The sequence below is a fragment of the Anser anser genome, assembly GCF_964211835.1.
Source record: "Anser anser genome assembly, chromosome: 4".
Lineage (NCBI taxonomy): Eukaryota > Metazoa > Chordata > Aves > Anseriformes > Anatidae > Anser > Anser anser.
In genome coordinates this window covers 12,098,445-12,115,967 of record NC_139724.1, presented here as the reverse complement: position 1 = coordinate 12,115,967, position 17,523 = coordinate 12,098,445, and the positions used below count along the sequence as shown (strand labels likewise).

Sequence of the window (17,523 nt, the reverse complement as noted above, 5' to 3'; positions counted from 1 at the left end):
TCAAATTCATTTCTGTTTTGACATCCATTTTGTTGTTGTTTTTTTTTTGCTTTAAAAACAAAAATCGCTGCTTGTTTCTGTATTTTCTGCTGTGGCAACTAAGTATCACCTGCCTGTTGCCTTCTCTGGATGTTAGTACAGCATTGCCTTCCTGTCTAGCATTGCTGCCTTTGTGAAGGGGTGAGAGAGCCAGGATGGGGCTGTTCACAAAGAAGATGCTGCATGCTGGGAATTACCCCTTGTAAAGTTAATGAAATGGAAAATCCCCAATTCACCTCCGAGGCCCCGAGGAAGAAAGTCGGGGCCAGGCTGCTATGCTTTCCCCATCCACCCAGCTCATTCCCTTCACCTGGTAACTCACCTGTCCCTTGTGCATACCATGTATTTAACTCCTTTATCAAAAGATGAGCGAGCCTGTGGGAGGCTGGTGCTGCTAGCCTCTGGTCTGGGAGGCTTATTGCTGCTGGTGCCTTGTGCTGATGCATTAGAAATGCAGAGGGAGAGCTGTTTGCATTGTGAACATGTTCTTTCAAAAGATGTAGCACAAGGGAAGAGGGAGAAGCTGGCCTAGCTCCCTCCGTCCCCTTTCTCTCTATTGAGACATGCAACAAGCAGCCACCTGGCTTGGTGGGGAGGCCGTGTTGCTGCTGACTTTTCAGGCAGGTTGTAGGCTGCCTTTATGCTCTTCCATCTCAATATGAGGCAGAGATGAGCTGCCCTGCTGCTGGGACCGGTTGTGCAGCACTTGCAGGGGTCGATTTGGGGCTCATGGAGGGAACCCGGCATCAGCTTTGCTGAGGAAGGACATCACCATCTGAGCTACCCCCATCCCAGCTGAAAATGGGGAGAAATTCATGAGGACTCTCCAACCTTTATTCACCTCCAGCTCCAGCCTGCTCTCTTGTGGGAATTTTAATTCCCCATGATTTTTGACACTTTGTATGCTTTCTGTGAATCTTTTCCAGGCTTCTCACCTGGATTTTTAATCTGTTTGGCTGCAGTTGCTGCTGAGGGGAGGGAATGGTTTCTTGGCTGGGCACCCATTTGCAATGAATTTCCCCTAGTCCCCTTAGGGAGGAAGCTGTGCACGTCCCTGCCTGCTGAAAGAATGTGGAATGGCTCCAACCGCTACTGTCAGGGATTTTTTGTACGCAGGCTTTCTTGTGCCCTGTCTCTTGCATACATTTCCCTCCAACACAAGCAGCAGGAGCCTTCTGGCTTGGGAACCACTGTCCTGTGGACCATCCTACGTTCTTTGCTGGGAAGTCTGGCCACAGCCTGCTGCATGTGGTCTCACGTTGGCCAGGGGAGTGACTGAACAGCTGGAGAACCTGTCTGAAGGAGCCCAGCACGTTTTGCATAGATAAGATGAAGAGGTGACTCAGTTTTTAAGCATGGATGTAGGGAACAAGTTGGAGGCAGCTCTGCAGGACTAACACTGAAGGAGACAGGGCCTGACCATGACGAATCCAATCATAATGCCCGCTGTACTGGCAACTGGAAAATAATAATGGGGGCAACTGGATTGAGACTGGTTCAGGTGTTGGTGGTCCTGGTACCTTGCAGCAGTATCCCCCACAGATTAGGGACCAACTATAGTCTTGTAGTGTTTTCAGCTATATTATATTGAGATTGGGTGGGTGGCTTCATGCTTTCATGTAAACAAAAGCTCCTAGCTCCATGGTTTCCTGGTATCTACCCCTCTGGTATCTCATGCCTAAAGAGTCCCAGGCTTTTGGGTCTTAGGTCAGTGCTTGGACTCAAGAAGAGCATTGTGCAGCTGTTGTGGGGAAAGCAACCCTGAAGCCCTAGCTGAATGTCACAGCCAAGTCTGAGGGCTTTGCTGGCTTATTTCCCCCCCCTCTGCCCGTGCTGTCCTCAGCATGCCCCGGGCAGTAGACCCCAACTCTACCTAGACATACTTGCCCACATGCCCAGGATCCTCTGCAGAGGTGGTTGAGGGGATGGATCATCCGTGTTCCCTGACCTTCCACCTTGGGGGCCAAGCATGTCACCCACTCGGGGGACTGCAGAAGACATCCAGCTGGGGACAAAACTTGGGGTTCATGTGCCACGGGAAGAGTGTCAAGGGGCGATTGCTGGAGAAGCACTGCAGACTCATGCCTCTCACTTGTACTGCTGGTTGGGGAAAGTTTTTCTTGGCTTGTGACAGACTGCCAGCCCCTTTTCCTATGTCCAGGCTCCCGGTGGTCCCTGAGCACAAGAAAGCTGGCAAGATACGGCTCCCTGCATGTACCTGCTAGCCCCATGGAAGACAGGTTCCAAGGAGCTGGACACAGGTGCTGACCAATACATATCTGCAGCTCTGATGAGTTTGGCGGGGAGGTTGCATGCTTTCCACATGAGATGAGGCTGAGACTCGAAGCCTCAAGACAAATGCGGGGCAAGCAGTGCTGCTGGGAGCTCTTTTGTCTAGGTCGGTGACATCGACACCTTGCTTCAGTACATCCCTCAAAGCTGGGGATATCCCAGGACAACCTCGGGTCTCTGGAGATCACTTGACCAATAGTTACTATCACTCTGTATGCTCATATGTACAGGGACATCCCCAGCCATCCACTCAAGGTAGCACAGGACAGGCTCAGTTCTGCTTTGGCTTCTTGGAAAGCAGCAGCAGCACAACACCGTAAGAGAGGGGAAGGATACTCTTGTAAGAAGTCCAGAGCAGGCAGAGCGCGGAGAAGCTCTCAGACTCCACAGCATCCAGGATGTAGGCGACAATGAGCTGCGTGAAGATCCAGGTCGTGCCACGGTAGAGGAGCTTTGCAACACGGGAGGCGGCCCAGGCGCTGAGGAAGGGATGGATGCGGTAGTCGGCCTCCACCATGATGGCCCAGCACAGGAAACCAAAGACGTGCCCGGGCCGGAGGCCGTGCCACCAGGCGGAGAAGGCGAAAGTGGCGAGGAGCGGCTGGGCTGGGCAGCGTTGGAAGACCAGCCTCCGCAGCCAGCGGGACGTGCTCTTGTTCCAGGTTCGGGCAAAGACAGCCAGGCGGTGTGTGGTCTCCAGCACCCACAGGTCACGGCCTGAAAGGTCTCCCTGCCCCACCACCAGCCCAAAGCCTGCCATCTCGAGAAGGGCCTCATCCAGTACCCACTGTGTGTAGTAGGCCAGCCTGAAGAGCAGGGCCCGCATCCACGCGTGGCACAGGCTGGCCAGGACGCAGCAGCCCTGTGCACGGGGCAGCCAGCCCTCCAGCCCCACACGCAGCGCCTGCAGTGCCAGCGCCCCAAGGCACCTCCGGCCAGCAGCCTCCAGTGGCAGGGGGACAGCCCCCAAGGACTCGGCTTGGACCTGAAACCTGCTGAAGGGGTACAGGGGGCCTCCGAGGAGGGCTGGGAAAAAGAGCAGGTAGCTGCAGAGAGGCAAGGCTTGCTGCAAAAGCCCCTGGCCTGTCTGGGGCAGAACGGTCCCTTCGTGGATGTCCAGGGCCAGAGATGTCACTTTCTGGGTGAACAGCATAATGGCGGAGAGGGCAACAGCTGGCCTGAAAGGAGAAAGCACCGGGGAGCCGCTGAGGGTGCCTTGAAAGGAGCGCATGGGCACACATGCTGTCCCTCCCACCTCCCCGCTGCCATGCCCACAGTGCCATCCATCAGCAGGGATGCAGCTGGGGGCCAAGGAGAGACCAACCTCCACCCGTCCAAAATGGCTGGGAAGGTGGAGAGGGAGGGAGGCAGGGCTGGAAGGTTACCTGGCATCCTCTGACTCCAGCGCCAAGCTGCCCAGGCCCAGGTGGCAGAGCGTCTGCCAGCACATCTGGAGGCCAAAGACCCAGGTGTGGACGTGAGCTGGGCTGACGGAGAGGAGGACGAGCACAGAGCCAGCAGCGGGGATAAGAAGTAACACGGCATAGCTGCCCATGGCTGTGACTGCAAGGAGACATCCTCCAGCGAGGAGGAATGTGTACCTAGAAGAGACCAGATGCCCTTTGACTGGCTTTTGGGGAAAATGGCGACTGAGGCTCCAGCCCTGGTGGTGGTGGTAGGGTGTAGTCTGAGGCAAGCAGCCTCCACAGTGCCCTGCAGTCTGCCTCTCGTGGCAGACGCTTGGTCTCTTGTGGGGCTGAGGGGTCACTAGCACCCCACCATAGCTGCAAGGCAGGGACGGGGGGACTAGGCTGCGTATCACAGCCCCTGCCTGGCCCCTGTGTTAGTCACATCAGAGACAGTCCCCGTTCCCTCCCTGCTCCCTTTGCCCATGCACTCATCCCAGTACACCCCTAAAACCATCTCTTTCAACAGGAGAGTCTGGCCTGGCTGTTTTAGCCTTAACCACCCTGAACTGGCCCCCCTGCACAAAGAGGGGAGCGGGACAGCTCACGTCCATACCCGCATCAGCAGGGAATCGCTACCTTGCGTCCCACTGCACTTCTGGCTAGGAGAGACCCAGAAAGCACCCACGGACACAACCTGCCCTTGTCGCAGCAGCAGAGGTGACAACCACATACCGAGCAGTCAGAGAGAGTTGCCCCGAAGCGCAGAGCTGGTGGAAGAGAGCAGCGAAGGGGAAAGCTGCCAGCTGGTACCAGGCTGCAGGGAGAAGGATGAGCAGGTCCGCCCAGCGCATTGAGCACCGTGCTTCTTTGGCTGCCTCTGACACCTGGAAAATGGACTGAGCCAAGGGCTCCTCTGTCTCTGCTTTATATCTGGCAGGAGCACGTCACAAACAGCAAAAAAAACAGAGCGGAGCCAAGGAAACAGAGATATCTGCAGGAAGAGGTGCGTGTTTTTTGCATTCGTCAGTGCTGGCTCCTTGAAGCACCTCTCTCCCAAGGTCTGTGAGCAGGTGGAAAAAGTTAGGGGTTGGTTATTTGCTCTGCCAGATACCCGTGCCATTACCACGTGCTTTGCAGGCAGTGAGAGTGAGCGCCGAGATGAGAGCCTCTTTGAGCTGCCAAATGTGTCATGCTGGGATGCACTTCAGAGAAAAATCCCCAGGTACAGAAGAGGCTTGGCCTCGTCTCAGCTCAGTCCTTCATGGAAAGCTGTGGCTCTTTCCCATCTCTGGCCTTGCTTGTCGTGGGGTGGTGGTGGGGATCTCCTGCTGTTTAAATTCCTGGTGACAGAGAGAAGATGGACTCTGTCACCTCTGCAAAAAGCCAGGGGAGGGTGAGCCCATCAACCCCAGCACTCAGCCTGAGCCACAGGGCCTTTTCACTTACCAGACATAAAGAAATAGTTTTATTCTTCCTGAACGTTTTTTCTTTGAGAAGATAAAAAATGGAATCACAGACATACTTGAGATCGCAGAAATCAGCTGTCGCTGTTAAACTGCACATTGGTCCAGAAATGTGTCATGTGGGAAAGCAAAATTTCCTCTTTTTGTCAGACTTGAAAGGTGATTTGAAGACTGAGCTCTAGGGTGAGCTGAAGGCAGTTGCTATTGCTCTCAAAATGCTACTAGTGGTATTTCATAGCTAAACAGACCAAAAAAAAAAAAAGCCCACAAAAACAAAGTCAGTCAGTCTACAGGACTTCGTTTTTTCATTTTTCTTTGAGATACAGGTAAGAAAAGCTAGGTGAATTCAAATGGAAAGCTCACGCTTGTTTTTGTTTATTTGTTTTTGTTTTTTGTTTTATCCCATTGATATCTGCTTTATTTTAGGCATATGAACAGCGTGATTGTGAAGAGAAATGCCATGGAATTTTCCTCTGTATGAAAAAAAATTTACTTATTAGAGGAGCAGAAGAAGTAAGGTTTTTCCCTTCCTTGGATGAATGATTAAAAATATTTAGATTTGCCTGTTTTCAGTAAAAAAGAGCAAAATTTGTGCTTAATATTACAGAAAAATCTGTTCTCATCCAAAAAAAAAAGAAAGAAAGAAAGAAAGAAAGAAAGAAATTTTAATTTTAAAACTTTTACGAATGTTTCTACTCTTCACTAAGCATTTCAAGTTACCATGATGTTGGCAAGCCTACCATATTGTTTGGAATGGTTATAAGAAGGCAGGGAACAAAACCCCATGGAAAAAAATGATTCAGAGTGAATACTGCAGGAGAACTGGCTCTTCATTTTGCTGTGTTTGTAAGGTATATTTTAAGAGGAAGACATTAAACATTTGCAGTTCATATGTGATAGCACTGGAGAGAAGCTTTTTCCATGTAACTTCTGGCATGCATGGCATGCAGCAGGAGCCTGGTTTCACAGGACTCATCCTGCCAAATCCATGGAGCCCAGCACTAACTTTGCTGAGTAAATATTTTTCAAGGCCTTTGCAGTGCCTATTTAAGCAGTTCACTGCTATGGTTCTGAAAAAATGTCATTGCTTTTCAAGCAGCAGAAATGAATTTCCACAGTAGCATTGGAAATGTGATGCACAGCTCATGCTGCTTATTTTATAATGTTAGCTGCTGGGCTGTGGAAATGTGATCTTAAAGTGAGTGTATGAGCCAGAGAGAAACCTGTGAGAGAGCTTTATTTGCTTCATTTGTATGTACTACACAAGCAACAACCCTGTTCCTGTCTGAGGAATTAATTCTTTGACAGCAAGTGAGGAAGAAGTGGGATGAGCAGTGTCAGAGCAAACTGTGGTCATGAAATCTGAGCAGATATGACTCAGACACTAGTCTTGGGCTACTATTCTGAAAGTTTTTAAGTTTTAAGCGGCTTTAAAGTTTTAAAGCTGTTTTAAAGTTTTAAGCTGCTTTCTTAGTGGAATATAGTGCTGCTTCAGGAACAGTTTTGGTGGCCTGTTGTAATGCAGCATATACTGATCTTATACATATGTAAGATATATATGTGATACACATTAATTTGCAGGACATGCAGCAAAGTGAAAGATAAGAATCAAAAGCAAAATATATATATATATTTTAAAGAAAAAAGTCAGACCAGTGGGTTTAGTCTTTATCCTAGAGAAAAGCACATAAATAGGAAGGAAGGCTATTAAAAAAAAATAAGGTTTAGGAAGCTTGGTCTGAGCTCCTGTCTCAGTCTTTCTCTATGACCTTGGGCAACCTGGACATTCCCACCACAAAACAAGATGATAGTTTCTGTCTCCCTTTGGTGTTAAAAGGCAGAATCAACTAAAAACCTTGGGACTTCACATTTGGCTGTGATAAGCAGAACATGAAAGTGCCTAAATAAGAAGGGAATTAAAAAATAAATGCAAGGGTTTATTAAAACACAAAAATGCAAAACCTCTTCCTTTGTTGGCAGGGACTGGTCCCTTACTGGCTTTTTGCTACTTGTTACCATTACAGATTTGCTGTCTGCTGCCTGTAAATGGCCCATGGTTGCTTGTGGTAAAGACATTTTTGTCTTCCTGGAAAAAAGGCTGAACCCCAGAAGGTTAAGGATAGTGACAAAGTCTCTTATTGTAGCCATGACCCCAGTCAGAGAGGTCTGAGAAATCTCTCTGCCCCATGGTGATGTAGCTTTGAGCTAGGTTCTTCTGGCTGGTGACTCCTGTTGCCTGACTCTAGGTGTACAGGGACATCTGGTCAATAGGGACTTCAGTCTGAAGTTAGGGAAATTAGACAAGATTCAATAGTCTAGTCTGAGCCTGGGTAAAACCCATCTTTTTGAATGCCTACACCACTGAACAAATAGCCTGGCCCTCATACTCAGCTCGATGTGACTGTTAATGAAGTGGGTGTTAATGAAATGGGTTTATCCAGAGTCCCAGCTGTAAGGAAGGGTTTGGTGGCGGTTGTCTTCTGCATCAAAGTAGGCTGAGACACACTGCGAATATGTTGTTTCCGGACTGTACTGTATAAATGAACTTTCTGAAATAGTGATTAATTTTTTGCCTTGAAAACTTTTTCCTTCAGGTCTACTGTGTTGTTTGGTGTGCTTGAATGCAGAAGAGAAAACAACAATAACAACAAAAACCAACAACAGCTGCTCATGAAAGGGAGACACAAGGTGGAGGCGATGACTCTAGGGATATTTCCAGCAAGGAGAGGGACCTTGAGGGTCTTCGTGAGATAGTGGTTCAGGACTGCAATGGAAGGAGGACCGTCTCTGAAAAACCTGGTTCCCAGCCTTGGTTGTGGAAGAGGAACCGGGCAAGTGGATGGACGTTTCATAGAGCAGCACTACTGAGATCCCCGCTGGGGTGTTCAGTCTTTGCAGCAGGGTATTGTCTGTCAGGTTTACAGTATGCATCATATTTATACTATGCAGTATGCTTGCATGCTTAGCAGTTTTGTTAGATTTGCACTGTGGCATAGCCTTTTGACCATTTCTTGGTGTGAAAGCTTTCCAAGTTAAACAGATACTCTGTCCCCTGTTTCACAACAAAATGTAGACTTGAGGAACTAAGGTCTGGAAAGCAAATGACTATTATACTCTGCAACAAAAGCGACCTCGATGAGGTACACTGCAGAATTCAGGTTCTGTTAGTCCAGTTCCTTGCTGCACATTTTGTGTGAGTGCTGCTGTTTCCACCTGACACCACTGGGTACACAAGCAATGCTATGTGGACTGCTGGAGAGGCCTATCTCTCTCTTTTTTTTTTTTTCTTGTTAGAATGAGTGGTTCCAAGCAAACTTTTGCTTATGCTTGCATCAATATATACTAATGGATGCTCTGTACTCATTTTCATTGACATCTGCAGGAGGTGTTACTAAAACAAAACTACAACAACAACCAAAACAACCCCCCTTGATACTCCTTCTTTTTCTGACAGAGTAGCTCATGGAACAGTACAGGCATGCGATCTGCTTGCTACATGCACACAGAAACTTTAGCAAGACTGTAAGTATATTCAGCTAGGTGCAAACTAACCACAACCCACAGCTTCAGAGTCATTGTGTCAGGTTCTAAATAAGTCTGACAGCTAGTGTAAGATCTTTCTCTCTGCTCCTGTTCAGTATAGGGATGGCTTCAGTGCTTTTGTTTTCTGGGAATGTGATAAGCACAGTGGTGCCTTCTATAAATAAGTCATTCTTGCTGCTGATGTTGAGCAGGGTAGTGTGTAACTAACCTTGCTGTGGTTCCAGATGTCTGCAAGGTATTTCAAAGAAACCAATGAAAAATAATACTAAAAATATGCAGTATCTATAAATCAGTAAGCTGCTAAAATATCTTTCATATTACTTTTAGATCAACAAGATTTTGCTAGAGAGAGGGAAGAAAGAAGGTCATCAGGTAATTATGCAGTCATTTAGTCTTTGCCGGTAAACTGGAAGAATCTGCAGGTTCATCTGTGATGCGTTAGGCAAAATGTTGCCTCAAATCTGTTTTCTCCCAGAGTTCAGGTCTTCTGTGTTCGACGGTAAGTCCTGCAATATTTTCATGCACTTTAATTCCGCAACACACCTCTTGTAGTTTCCTCTCTGAGCCTCCTCTCACCTTGTTGTGTGCTCTGTTCAGCAGTACTTCTGTAACTCTTCTTGAACACGTGCAGGCATTTATTCTGAGGTCTGAGGGGTGCACTGGCAGTACCTACCCATGTGGAACCCCTTTTCAGCCAAGATTTAAACCCTCACACGGTTTATTCAGCTTCTGATGGACTAAAAGGTACACGTGCTGTTTTGTGTAAGTGCCAGAGGACATGCCTGGGGACCTTTCCTGAAGAAGCAGTTCAAGTTCTGAGCAGTACTGACTGTTTGGTGGAGCAGTGCTGCCCTCAAGTGGCATTTTTTTGGCCCATTTTCGGTGTCGGCACTTTCGAACTGCTGTGCATACGCTCTGAGAAAGGCTCGTGCAGTCACAGCAATTTTTCTACCCTTCGTGAAGTGAAAGTCCAGTTGGGACAGGTGGATTTATCTGAAATGATTGAGAAAGACCTGCCTGATGAACCCTGAGTAAATGCTGTCGCTGGCCTGTGGCTGAAGTTTGGTGTCCTCCAGTGCAAAGCAAATAGCAGGTCCTCCTTCCGTGTAGCTGTCAGTCACGTTCATGTTGTCACGACTTTTGGACCTCGACCAGATGCTAGTTCAAAGTCTATGCATAGTGGTGCTGCTAATACTGGCTTTGCAAGGCTTTTCATTTCTTTCTCCCGGTGGGGATAGTAAAAATGTGTTTTTGTGCGAATTAAATTTGAGAGTAGCCAGTGGGAAGCATTTAAAAGGCTGCCTCAATGCTCTTATACACTGTTTTAATGTACAGCTGTGACTGCAAACATTTCAGCAGCTTTAAATCCCTGAGTGACTTCTGAAGCACAGACAGCCCTGTACCTTTATAAAGCCTGTTGGCTCAGCGGCTACAGTCTGCTTACTTCCCACTTTTGCAAATGTTTTGCAGTTCTGTAGCGTGTACTTCCCAGAATGCTAGTACAGTGTCTCTGTGCTTTGCTGGGGTATTCAGTGGATGTGTTAGGCTGAACATGTTCCTCAATACACTTTTGACAAACAAAATAGCATCTAGTAGAGGTGGCTCGGAGGCCCATTCTGGCCGTGAATGCAAAATCAATACATAAAGCCAGCACAGTACACAGAGAAAACTGAGCTGAAATTACATGAGACTGGGCTATTTATAGCTGCAAATCTGGGGTTACAGAGCATCTGGTGCTTCATAGGGCCCACACAAAGTCTCTTCTCCTCAGTTCCTTTTTATTAAGTCAGGCCTCTTATTGGCAAAGGGAAAAACAACCAACTCTGTCTTTAAACCTTCCAAAGATCTGTAGCATCAGCTCTCCTAGAATACCAGTAAGGAAAGGCAATAGTGAATTTCCCTGAGGTATGTTTTTGATTTTTTTTTTCTCAGTGAGACATCAAGGGAGCTCATGATTTGTTTCCCCTTGAAGCAATAACTGATGGATAAACCTGCACAGTCCTGTAGTGTGGAAGACAAACAGGAGAAAAAGCAGGCCTTGTTAAACATTTCCTTATCCATCCCTGATTTTCCTTCTGTCTGTCTTCCATATTACAGGATTCACTGACTCTGCTTAATCTTTAGAAATAGCTCTTCCAGACAGACAAGTGCTTCTCCGTTTCAAGTTCGTAACAGTGACTGTGGCTTCTCTGTAGCTGCAGGGCAAGCGGGTCTCTGGCCATGGTCATTAGACACATAATTTTTCATATGCTAGGTATTGGGTCGCTTTGACCTGAACAATAAATTTTCTTTCATCACCATGTCCCACCATCCAGCTTGCTAATGGACTGCTCCCAACAGGAGAGTTGATGTGATCTGTCCAGTTATTTCTCCAGGCATGGGAGCTGGTATTCCTCAAAGAGGAAAGTTTGTAGCTCCAAGTTGCCACTATAAGTTGTCTGTTGCATCAGTTTAAGCACTTTACTACTGGAAATTCAAGGGAAGCTATCGCTGACCAGTGAAGAGATACAAAAAGGAATGCTGGCAGTAAACACTGAGAGAAGTAGGTCATACTCTGAACAACATATTTGCATTCTTCCAAAGAGGAATTGGGTTTACAAAAAAGAAAAAAAGAAAGAAAAAAAAATAAAAGCCCACGGTCTCAGGACCGCAGAGGAGTGCCCCATTAAGTAGGGGCACTGGCCACACAGGCAGCCCACCTCCAGTGCCTCTCCCAGCAAATCCACTGAGACCTGGAAGGGACACAACGTATGTCCCAGCCTCTCTCTCTTCTCCCAGATGGTTCTGAGGTTCAAGTGCTGATCTCTCTCAAAGCTCATTTAAGACTCCACCACCTGTTGTTTTATCTACTCAGGTTCCCTACTCCCAGTCCCAGAGCAGCATTAGTAGTCTCCCACCACACTTTCTTGAGTAAAACTGTTAGAGCCAGTGGATTTATTTGGAGACTCCTTGCAGGGAGGGTCCTGGGTGGCTCTGGTACTTGTGTCCCCCTCTTTCGTGCTGCCCTTCCCAATGCTGATGTCTTTGGATGGGTGGTTGCAGCTATCTTTAATCAGCCCCATTAATCAGTTAGTTGGTAACCCCATAAAGCAGGGGCTTGCCATGATGGTGGACTCACCCTGTGCTCCAGAGGCCAGGCACCAGCAATTTTGCTTTAAGTCAGAGCTTGTAAAGGTAGAGTGACCCTCTGTCACTCTCCCTTCTCTACTCCAGCTATGGAGGCAAACTGTTGCAGCCTGCCCTGAAGCCCATGGAGATGGCACTGGGACAAGAGGAATCAGGAGGGAAGGATAGCCAGCTCCACCCTAGCCAAGCAAGCCTGTGGACAGAAGAGATGCTGGAGGTGCCTGTTTTCCAGGCTAACTTCATCCAACTTCTCCACCAAGCCAGGGAAAAAGGAACCAAGGTGGCCATGGGTAGCAGGAGCAGGAGGCCTGTCTGCCCCCAGCTCTAGGTGCCCGACTCACCAAGTCCTCTTCTGATATTCATGGCACAGGCTCCAGCTGAAACTAGGGCTTGAAACCAGGACTAGGCCCATGGAGGAAGCTCTACCAAAGGAGATACAACTCCAAAGGGACTGCAGCCCATGGGTGACCCGTGTCAGAACACATATTTACTCAAAGGATCTGCTGCCCTTGGAGGAAGCAATGTCAGAACAGGTATGAACACAAAGGGATTACGGGCCATGTACAACCTACACCAGAACAGAAATTGCCCCAAAGAGACTGCAGGACACAGAGAAAGCTGTGTTAGAGCAGAGAAGCAGGAATAAGCAAAGAGAATCAAAAAAATAAACCCTTATGCCCTAATTCCAGCCTTCTGAATTGCCCGCCATCCCTCAGAAAGAAGGGAGGGAGTGTAACACACAGCAAAAAACAAGGAAGTAGAGAGTAGCAAGAAGGGAGGAGTGGTGTTGGCCTGAAGTTGAGCATTGGGAAGACATTGCTGTAAGTGCTAGTGTAATTGTTTGGTATCTTCTTTGTTTCTCAATACCCAAACCAGTAATTAAAAGCTTATGGAAATAAATCATTAAATTAAGTGAAATTTCCACAGATCGAGTCTTGCAGCTCTTGAGCTCAGCCACATCACTTGCACGAAGTGCAGGATAGGAGCCAGCCCCGTGCCCTTCCTTATGCCAGAGATGGCAGAAGAGGTGGTTTATTTTCAAGGCAGAATATAATCAGGAACTCTTTTCTCTCAGTGTTGAGACCGAGACCCAATAGGACCAGATCCTTTTGTACCTCCTAAGGTTTCCGGATATTTAGAACAGAGGCTGATCCCATTGGAGACTATACTCTGTTCTGGTTCCCCTCAAACTGACCACAGAGTTCTTGAGACAAAAGGTATGCAGCGCTGGGGACCATGCACAGTAGTGAGTGGTGGGGAATAAAGGTCTAGGGCTGCCTGCTGTTCCCTTCCAGCCCCTTTCATGGGAAGTTGTGAAGCACCTGGTAGGGGGCAGAGAATATGGTGGGCAGTCTGTGGGGCACAGTAGAGGTCAGAGACACCTAGAGGGTGCACCCAGGAGGTTGGGAGAATACAAGGGTTTATGGGGGCACCTAGGCTGTCCATGACCACTCCGGATGGGATCAGAGGTACCCAAAGGGTATCCACAGGGGAGTAGGGTCCCAGGGTCCCCCCACAAGCTGATGCTGGAGCCCAGGCCTGTGACACCTCCTTTATTGTATGTCCTAGAACAGCCCCTGGCAGAAGCAAGGGGGGATCCACCTCTCCACACATTTGCCCCCACATTAAGCCTCATCAGGGGACGCATGGGTGCCAGCGAGGTGCACAGGCCACCCATCAAGGCAGGCAACACGCACATGGTGCTGGAGCTGCCGGGCCCGGTAGTTGCAAGGGGGCCGGGTGTCCCCACCCCGCAGGCGGCAGGCTGTGATGCCCATGGGTGATGAGGTGCTATGGATCCCCATAGCATCAGCAGGATTCCTGCAGGTGGCTACCAGGTCCTCAGCCGGTGCATGCACGAAGGTGTTGGAGGGCTTGCAAGGCCGCCCTGAGGCCGTCACTTGCCGTCGTGCCAGCATGACCTGGCAGTAGCGGTGCCCCATGAGCCCGAGTGTCCGGGGATGGTCCACATGCTGCCGCAGGAACTTCTCATAGCGGGTCTCACCCACCGCCCCTGCCACTGTTGCCAGCACCAGAACCACGCATAGAGTCCAGCTCGCCATGAGTACCTGTGGTAAGTAGGGTCAGGGCCATCGGGACTGCAGGAGCCCTGAATGAAAAACCCACCCTGGACACTCGAGTCCCTTACAGATTCCACTCCCAGACACCCTGGTCCCTTATAGATCCCCTCCAAACGCATGAGGAAGCCCCCCTGTGACTCCTGGGTCCACTACAGAAGTCCACTGGACACATGGGTCATCTGTTGATCCCATCCAGATTCCTGGGTCCCTTACGGAACACCCCACCAGCACTACGTCCCCTACAGTCCTGCACCCTGCAAGTGTCTGGGTCTCCTATGCAACACCCCCCTGGACGTATGGATCCCCTATCATTTCCCCCCGTGCTCGAACACCTGGATCCCCACCATACTCCTACTCTCCCACTAGATGCTTGGGTTCCTTGTGGTTCCCTCCCGCAGAAACTTTGGTCCCATATGTATCCCTCACCCTCACCTGTGTGAGTGTCTCAGTTTTCCTTCGGGCGTCAGGGTCTCCTGGTCCCTCCCACTCCCCCATGCCTCTTTTATACTTGCCCAAGCTAGGCCCAAAAGGCAAGGGGCCAGGAGGAGGGACAGGGCAAAGAGCAAGGTCCAATGTGCGGGGGGGAACCTGGCACCTAGGAGGCCCCACTCCCCTCACATCCCTCCACCCCTCAAGGTCATTAGGGAATCATTAATGGACCACATGACTGTCTGCATACATCCCCTCAGGTGCCTCCTGCCCACTTCACCACAGGCAACGTATTTTCGCCTGAGGCCACATGTACCATAAGGGGCAGGTCCTCTTGGTGGAGGGGGCAAGATGCACGTGAAAAAGTACTATGAAGAACAGGATTGAACAGGAAGACGTAGTTCCTGTGGGGAACCATGACAAGACATTGGGTTTAAGTGGCAAAATTTTGGTAGCAAGTGGGGCTGCATGGCTGGCCTCTGTGAGAGGAGACCAGAAGCTGCCACGTTAGATAAGAGCCAGCAGTAGTCAGCTTGAAAAGGGACCTGCCACTGGCCAAAACCTTGCCACATAAACACATGGGAAGATCCCTGGGTTGACCTGAAAGGAAATCAGAGGTCCCTGGGCACGCAGGAAGGCAATTAGATTCACCTGCTTTGAACTGAAAGGCTCTTGGATACTATTGCTGAACATGAAAAGAGACTTGCAGGCCCCCTGTAGAACAGAGGGGTGCTTGGAGGCATCTCAGCTGAGCCAAATGGCAATCAGACGTCCCTGGGTCAAGCTGAAGGGCACTCAGAGGCCCCTGGGGCTCACAGAAAGACACTTGGAGGATGACAGAAAGGAGTGTGTTACCCTGTGGGGTATAAACAAGCCTATTCTAAGGCTCCTGTGCTGAACAGCAGGTAAAGCAAACAGAAGCCAACAGCACCGTCACGCATCCTGCCCCCAGCCCAGCAGGCAGACCTACAGCAGCAGCGCTGGGAACTGTGCTGCCACACAGGGCCTGCAGCCCCCCGAACCACTGCTGGTGCCACTGCCACAGCCACAGCCATGGCGGGCACCGCCAGTGTCACCAGGACAGTATTGCAGCATACTGCCACCCACGACTGGCACTGGGTTAAGATGCAGCATGGGAAAAACCTGCCACAGCTGTGTCAGGCCCCTCAGCAACGATGCCCCCTGCTTAACCAGCCAGGCAGGCCCTGAGTGATGCTGCAGCTTTGGTGGCCTCTCCCAGACATGGAGCGGTGCTTGAATCACAGCACAAAATAATGCTAAGAAATAAAACTTGTAGCTTTTGAAAACCGGAGTAGCCATTGCTCATACACCGTCTGGCCATTGGTCTGCTTCTGGGAGGTGGTGAGCGATGGCTCCCCCCTTCAGATTACGTCTCTTTTTCTTTTTCTCTTTCCTTCTCTTCTCCCACTTTCCCAGGGGACATGCGTACCAGGGATGGATGAAGACAATACACGCAACCTCCATTGTTTTGTTTAACATACTTTATTCACTGGGGAGTAATCCCCCCCAATTCCCTCCCAGAGCCTCTTGGGAGCTGTGGCTCTCCAGGGAGATGGAGAAAATGCTCTCCTCCTCTTCCATGTCTTCCACCTTTCTCTTCTTTTTGGCTCTCTGGGTCCTGCCAGCTCTTGGGTGGTGGAGGAGCAGCTTTCTTAGGTGCTTCTGCATCAGGACGATGTTTCCTTCCATCCGGCATAGCATCTCATAGCTGTCGTAGGAGTACCCACAGTGGCAGCACGTCCCTGAGGAAGCTGAGGGCGTCTTGCTCACCTCCTGGAAACAAGAGGCCAAGGGGGGCATGATGAAAGGGACATGGGCCTTGGGGGGGCTAGAGACATCTGCACCGGGGCTTGGCCTCTTCTTGAGAACTTTGGGTCCTGCTGGGCTGCACCAGGCAGCACGATGTGCAAAGAAAGCCTCAGGCAGGCCCCATATTTTTCTCCCTCAGGCATCAGCCTGTCCCTGTTTCTTCTTCTGAAGATGAGACCCACCTCTGCCTCCCAGGGGTGGGAAGAGGTCCAGGGAAGACCCAGGGCACCTTAGGGTCCTCCTGAGTCCTTCATGACCACGTGGGCTATTACTCCTTGTCCTACCCATTACTGACCCTTGTTTAAGGTTTTAAACCAAAGTTTAAGGCCTTGGCAGTCCCAGCAACCTGGCACTGTTTGGCCTGCCTGACCTCCGTCACTCACCTCTCTCTGGCATCTCCTGGCGTTCCTCCAGAAGCAAATCCCCACAAGGAAAACTCCACCAAGCAGGCACAGGGCTGAGTCGCTCCTGTAGAGCACCTCCATGGATGCAAAAGCTGCATCCAGCATGGCCAGGGAGGACCACAGCTGGCCCAGCAGGTAGGGCAGGTAGGAGCACTGGCTCTCTGTACCAATGCCCTGGTGCTCCAGGTCCTCAGGAGCCACGTCCCACATAAGCGTGGCCCAGGAGGGCCGGCTGGAACAGCCAAGGCTGCTGGGGAGCAGAGAGGCCACACAGAGCAGATAGACAAGGGAGAGCCCCGGGCTGAGCATTTTGCTGCTCCTTCTCTGGGCTCGATCTCTGGCCGTCACCAGCAGCACCGCTGTCTGCACGCTGAGTGGGTGATGGTGCCAGCAGCCGCACGGTGCTGTCACCGATGGCCCTGTGATGTCACAAGGCCTTCGTGGGGCACCCAGCAAGAGGGGAAGGTCCTGGGAGGGAGGCAGGGCCTGGGGAGCCGAATTTCTCAGCCGGCTGCTCCTATGGTCACCTCCCCACTGCGGGTCTGGGTCTGCCTCGCCACTGAGGCCTGGGCCAGAGCCCTGGGGGCAGGGGCTGTGCTCCAAAATGCTCAGTGAGGAGGAGCTGTGCTAGTGCAGGGGCGTTGCTGAGCCCCCCAGACCCATGCTCGTCCTTCCGTGCTGTTCCCACAGGCTGTGGGGCAGCCGTGGCATTGCCCGCAGCACCAGTGGGGTGCTCAGGGCTTTGGTGGCACAGGCAGGAGCAGATTGCGGGCCCAGCTGGTGACTCCCATACTTGTCAATATTGCATAGAAATGACACAAATATCATTCTTTATTAAATGGAAGAAGTTTTCATTCCTTATCTTTCTCCATTTATGACATAAACTCAAAATATGTAACTTGCTGGG

The 17,523-nt window shown here is 50.2% G+C and overlaps 2 protein-coding genes and 1 long non-coding RNA gene across 3 annotated transcripts; 1 reads left to right on the top strand and 2 right to left on the bottom strand.

Annotated features, from left to right (window-relative positions):
- Positions 1-5: 5 nt before the first annotated feature.
- On the bottom strand, positions 6-5,619 carry MBOAT4 (membrane bound ghrelin O-acyltransferase MBOAT4). Its single transcript, XM_083835851.1, has 3 exons — positions 4,473-5,619; positions 3,717-3,932; positions 6-3,509 (listed from the first exon to the last, which is right to left on the bottom strand). The coding sequence occupies exons 1-3, from the start codon at positions 4,589-4,591 to the stop codon at positions 2,603-2,605; spliced, it is 1,242 nt and encodes a 413-aa protein (XP_083691977.1). The 5' UTR covers positions 4,592-5,619; the 3' UTR covers positions 6-2,602.
- Positions 5,407-13,946, top strand: LOC310899475. The gene is made up of 3 exons (XR_014584304.1): positions 5,407-5,529; positions 5,630-5,716; positions 7,798-13,946. It is a non-coding gene; the product is annotated as an uncharacterized lncRNA (long non-coding RNA).
- LOC310899474 (ribonuclease CL2) lies at positions 13,411-14,545 on the bottom strand. The gene is made up of 2 exons (XM_083835852.1): positions 14,386-14,545; positions 13,411-13,941 (listed from the first exon to the last, which is right to left on the bottom strand). Exons 1-2 carry the CDS (start codon positions 14,446-14,448, stop codon positions 13,498-13,500), a joined length of 507 nt encoding a protein of 168 aa, XP_083691978.1. The 5' UTR covers positions 14,449-14,545; the 3' UTR covers positions 13,411-13,497.
- Between the last annotated feature and the right edge of the window lie 2,978 nt (positions 14,546-17,523).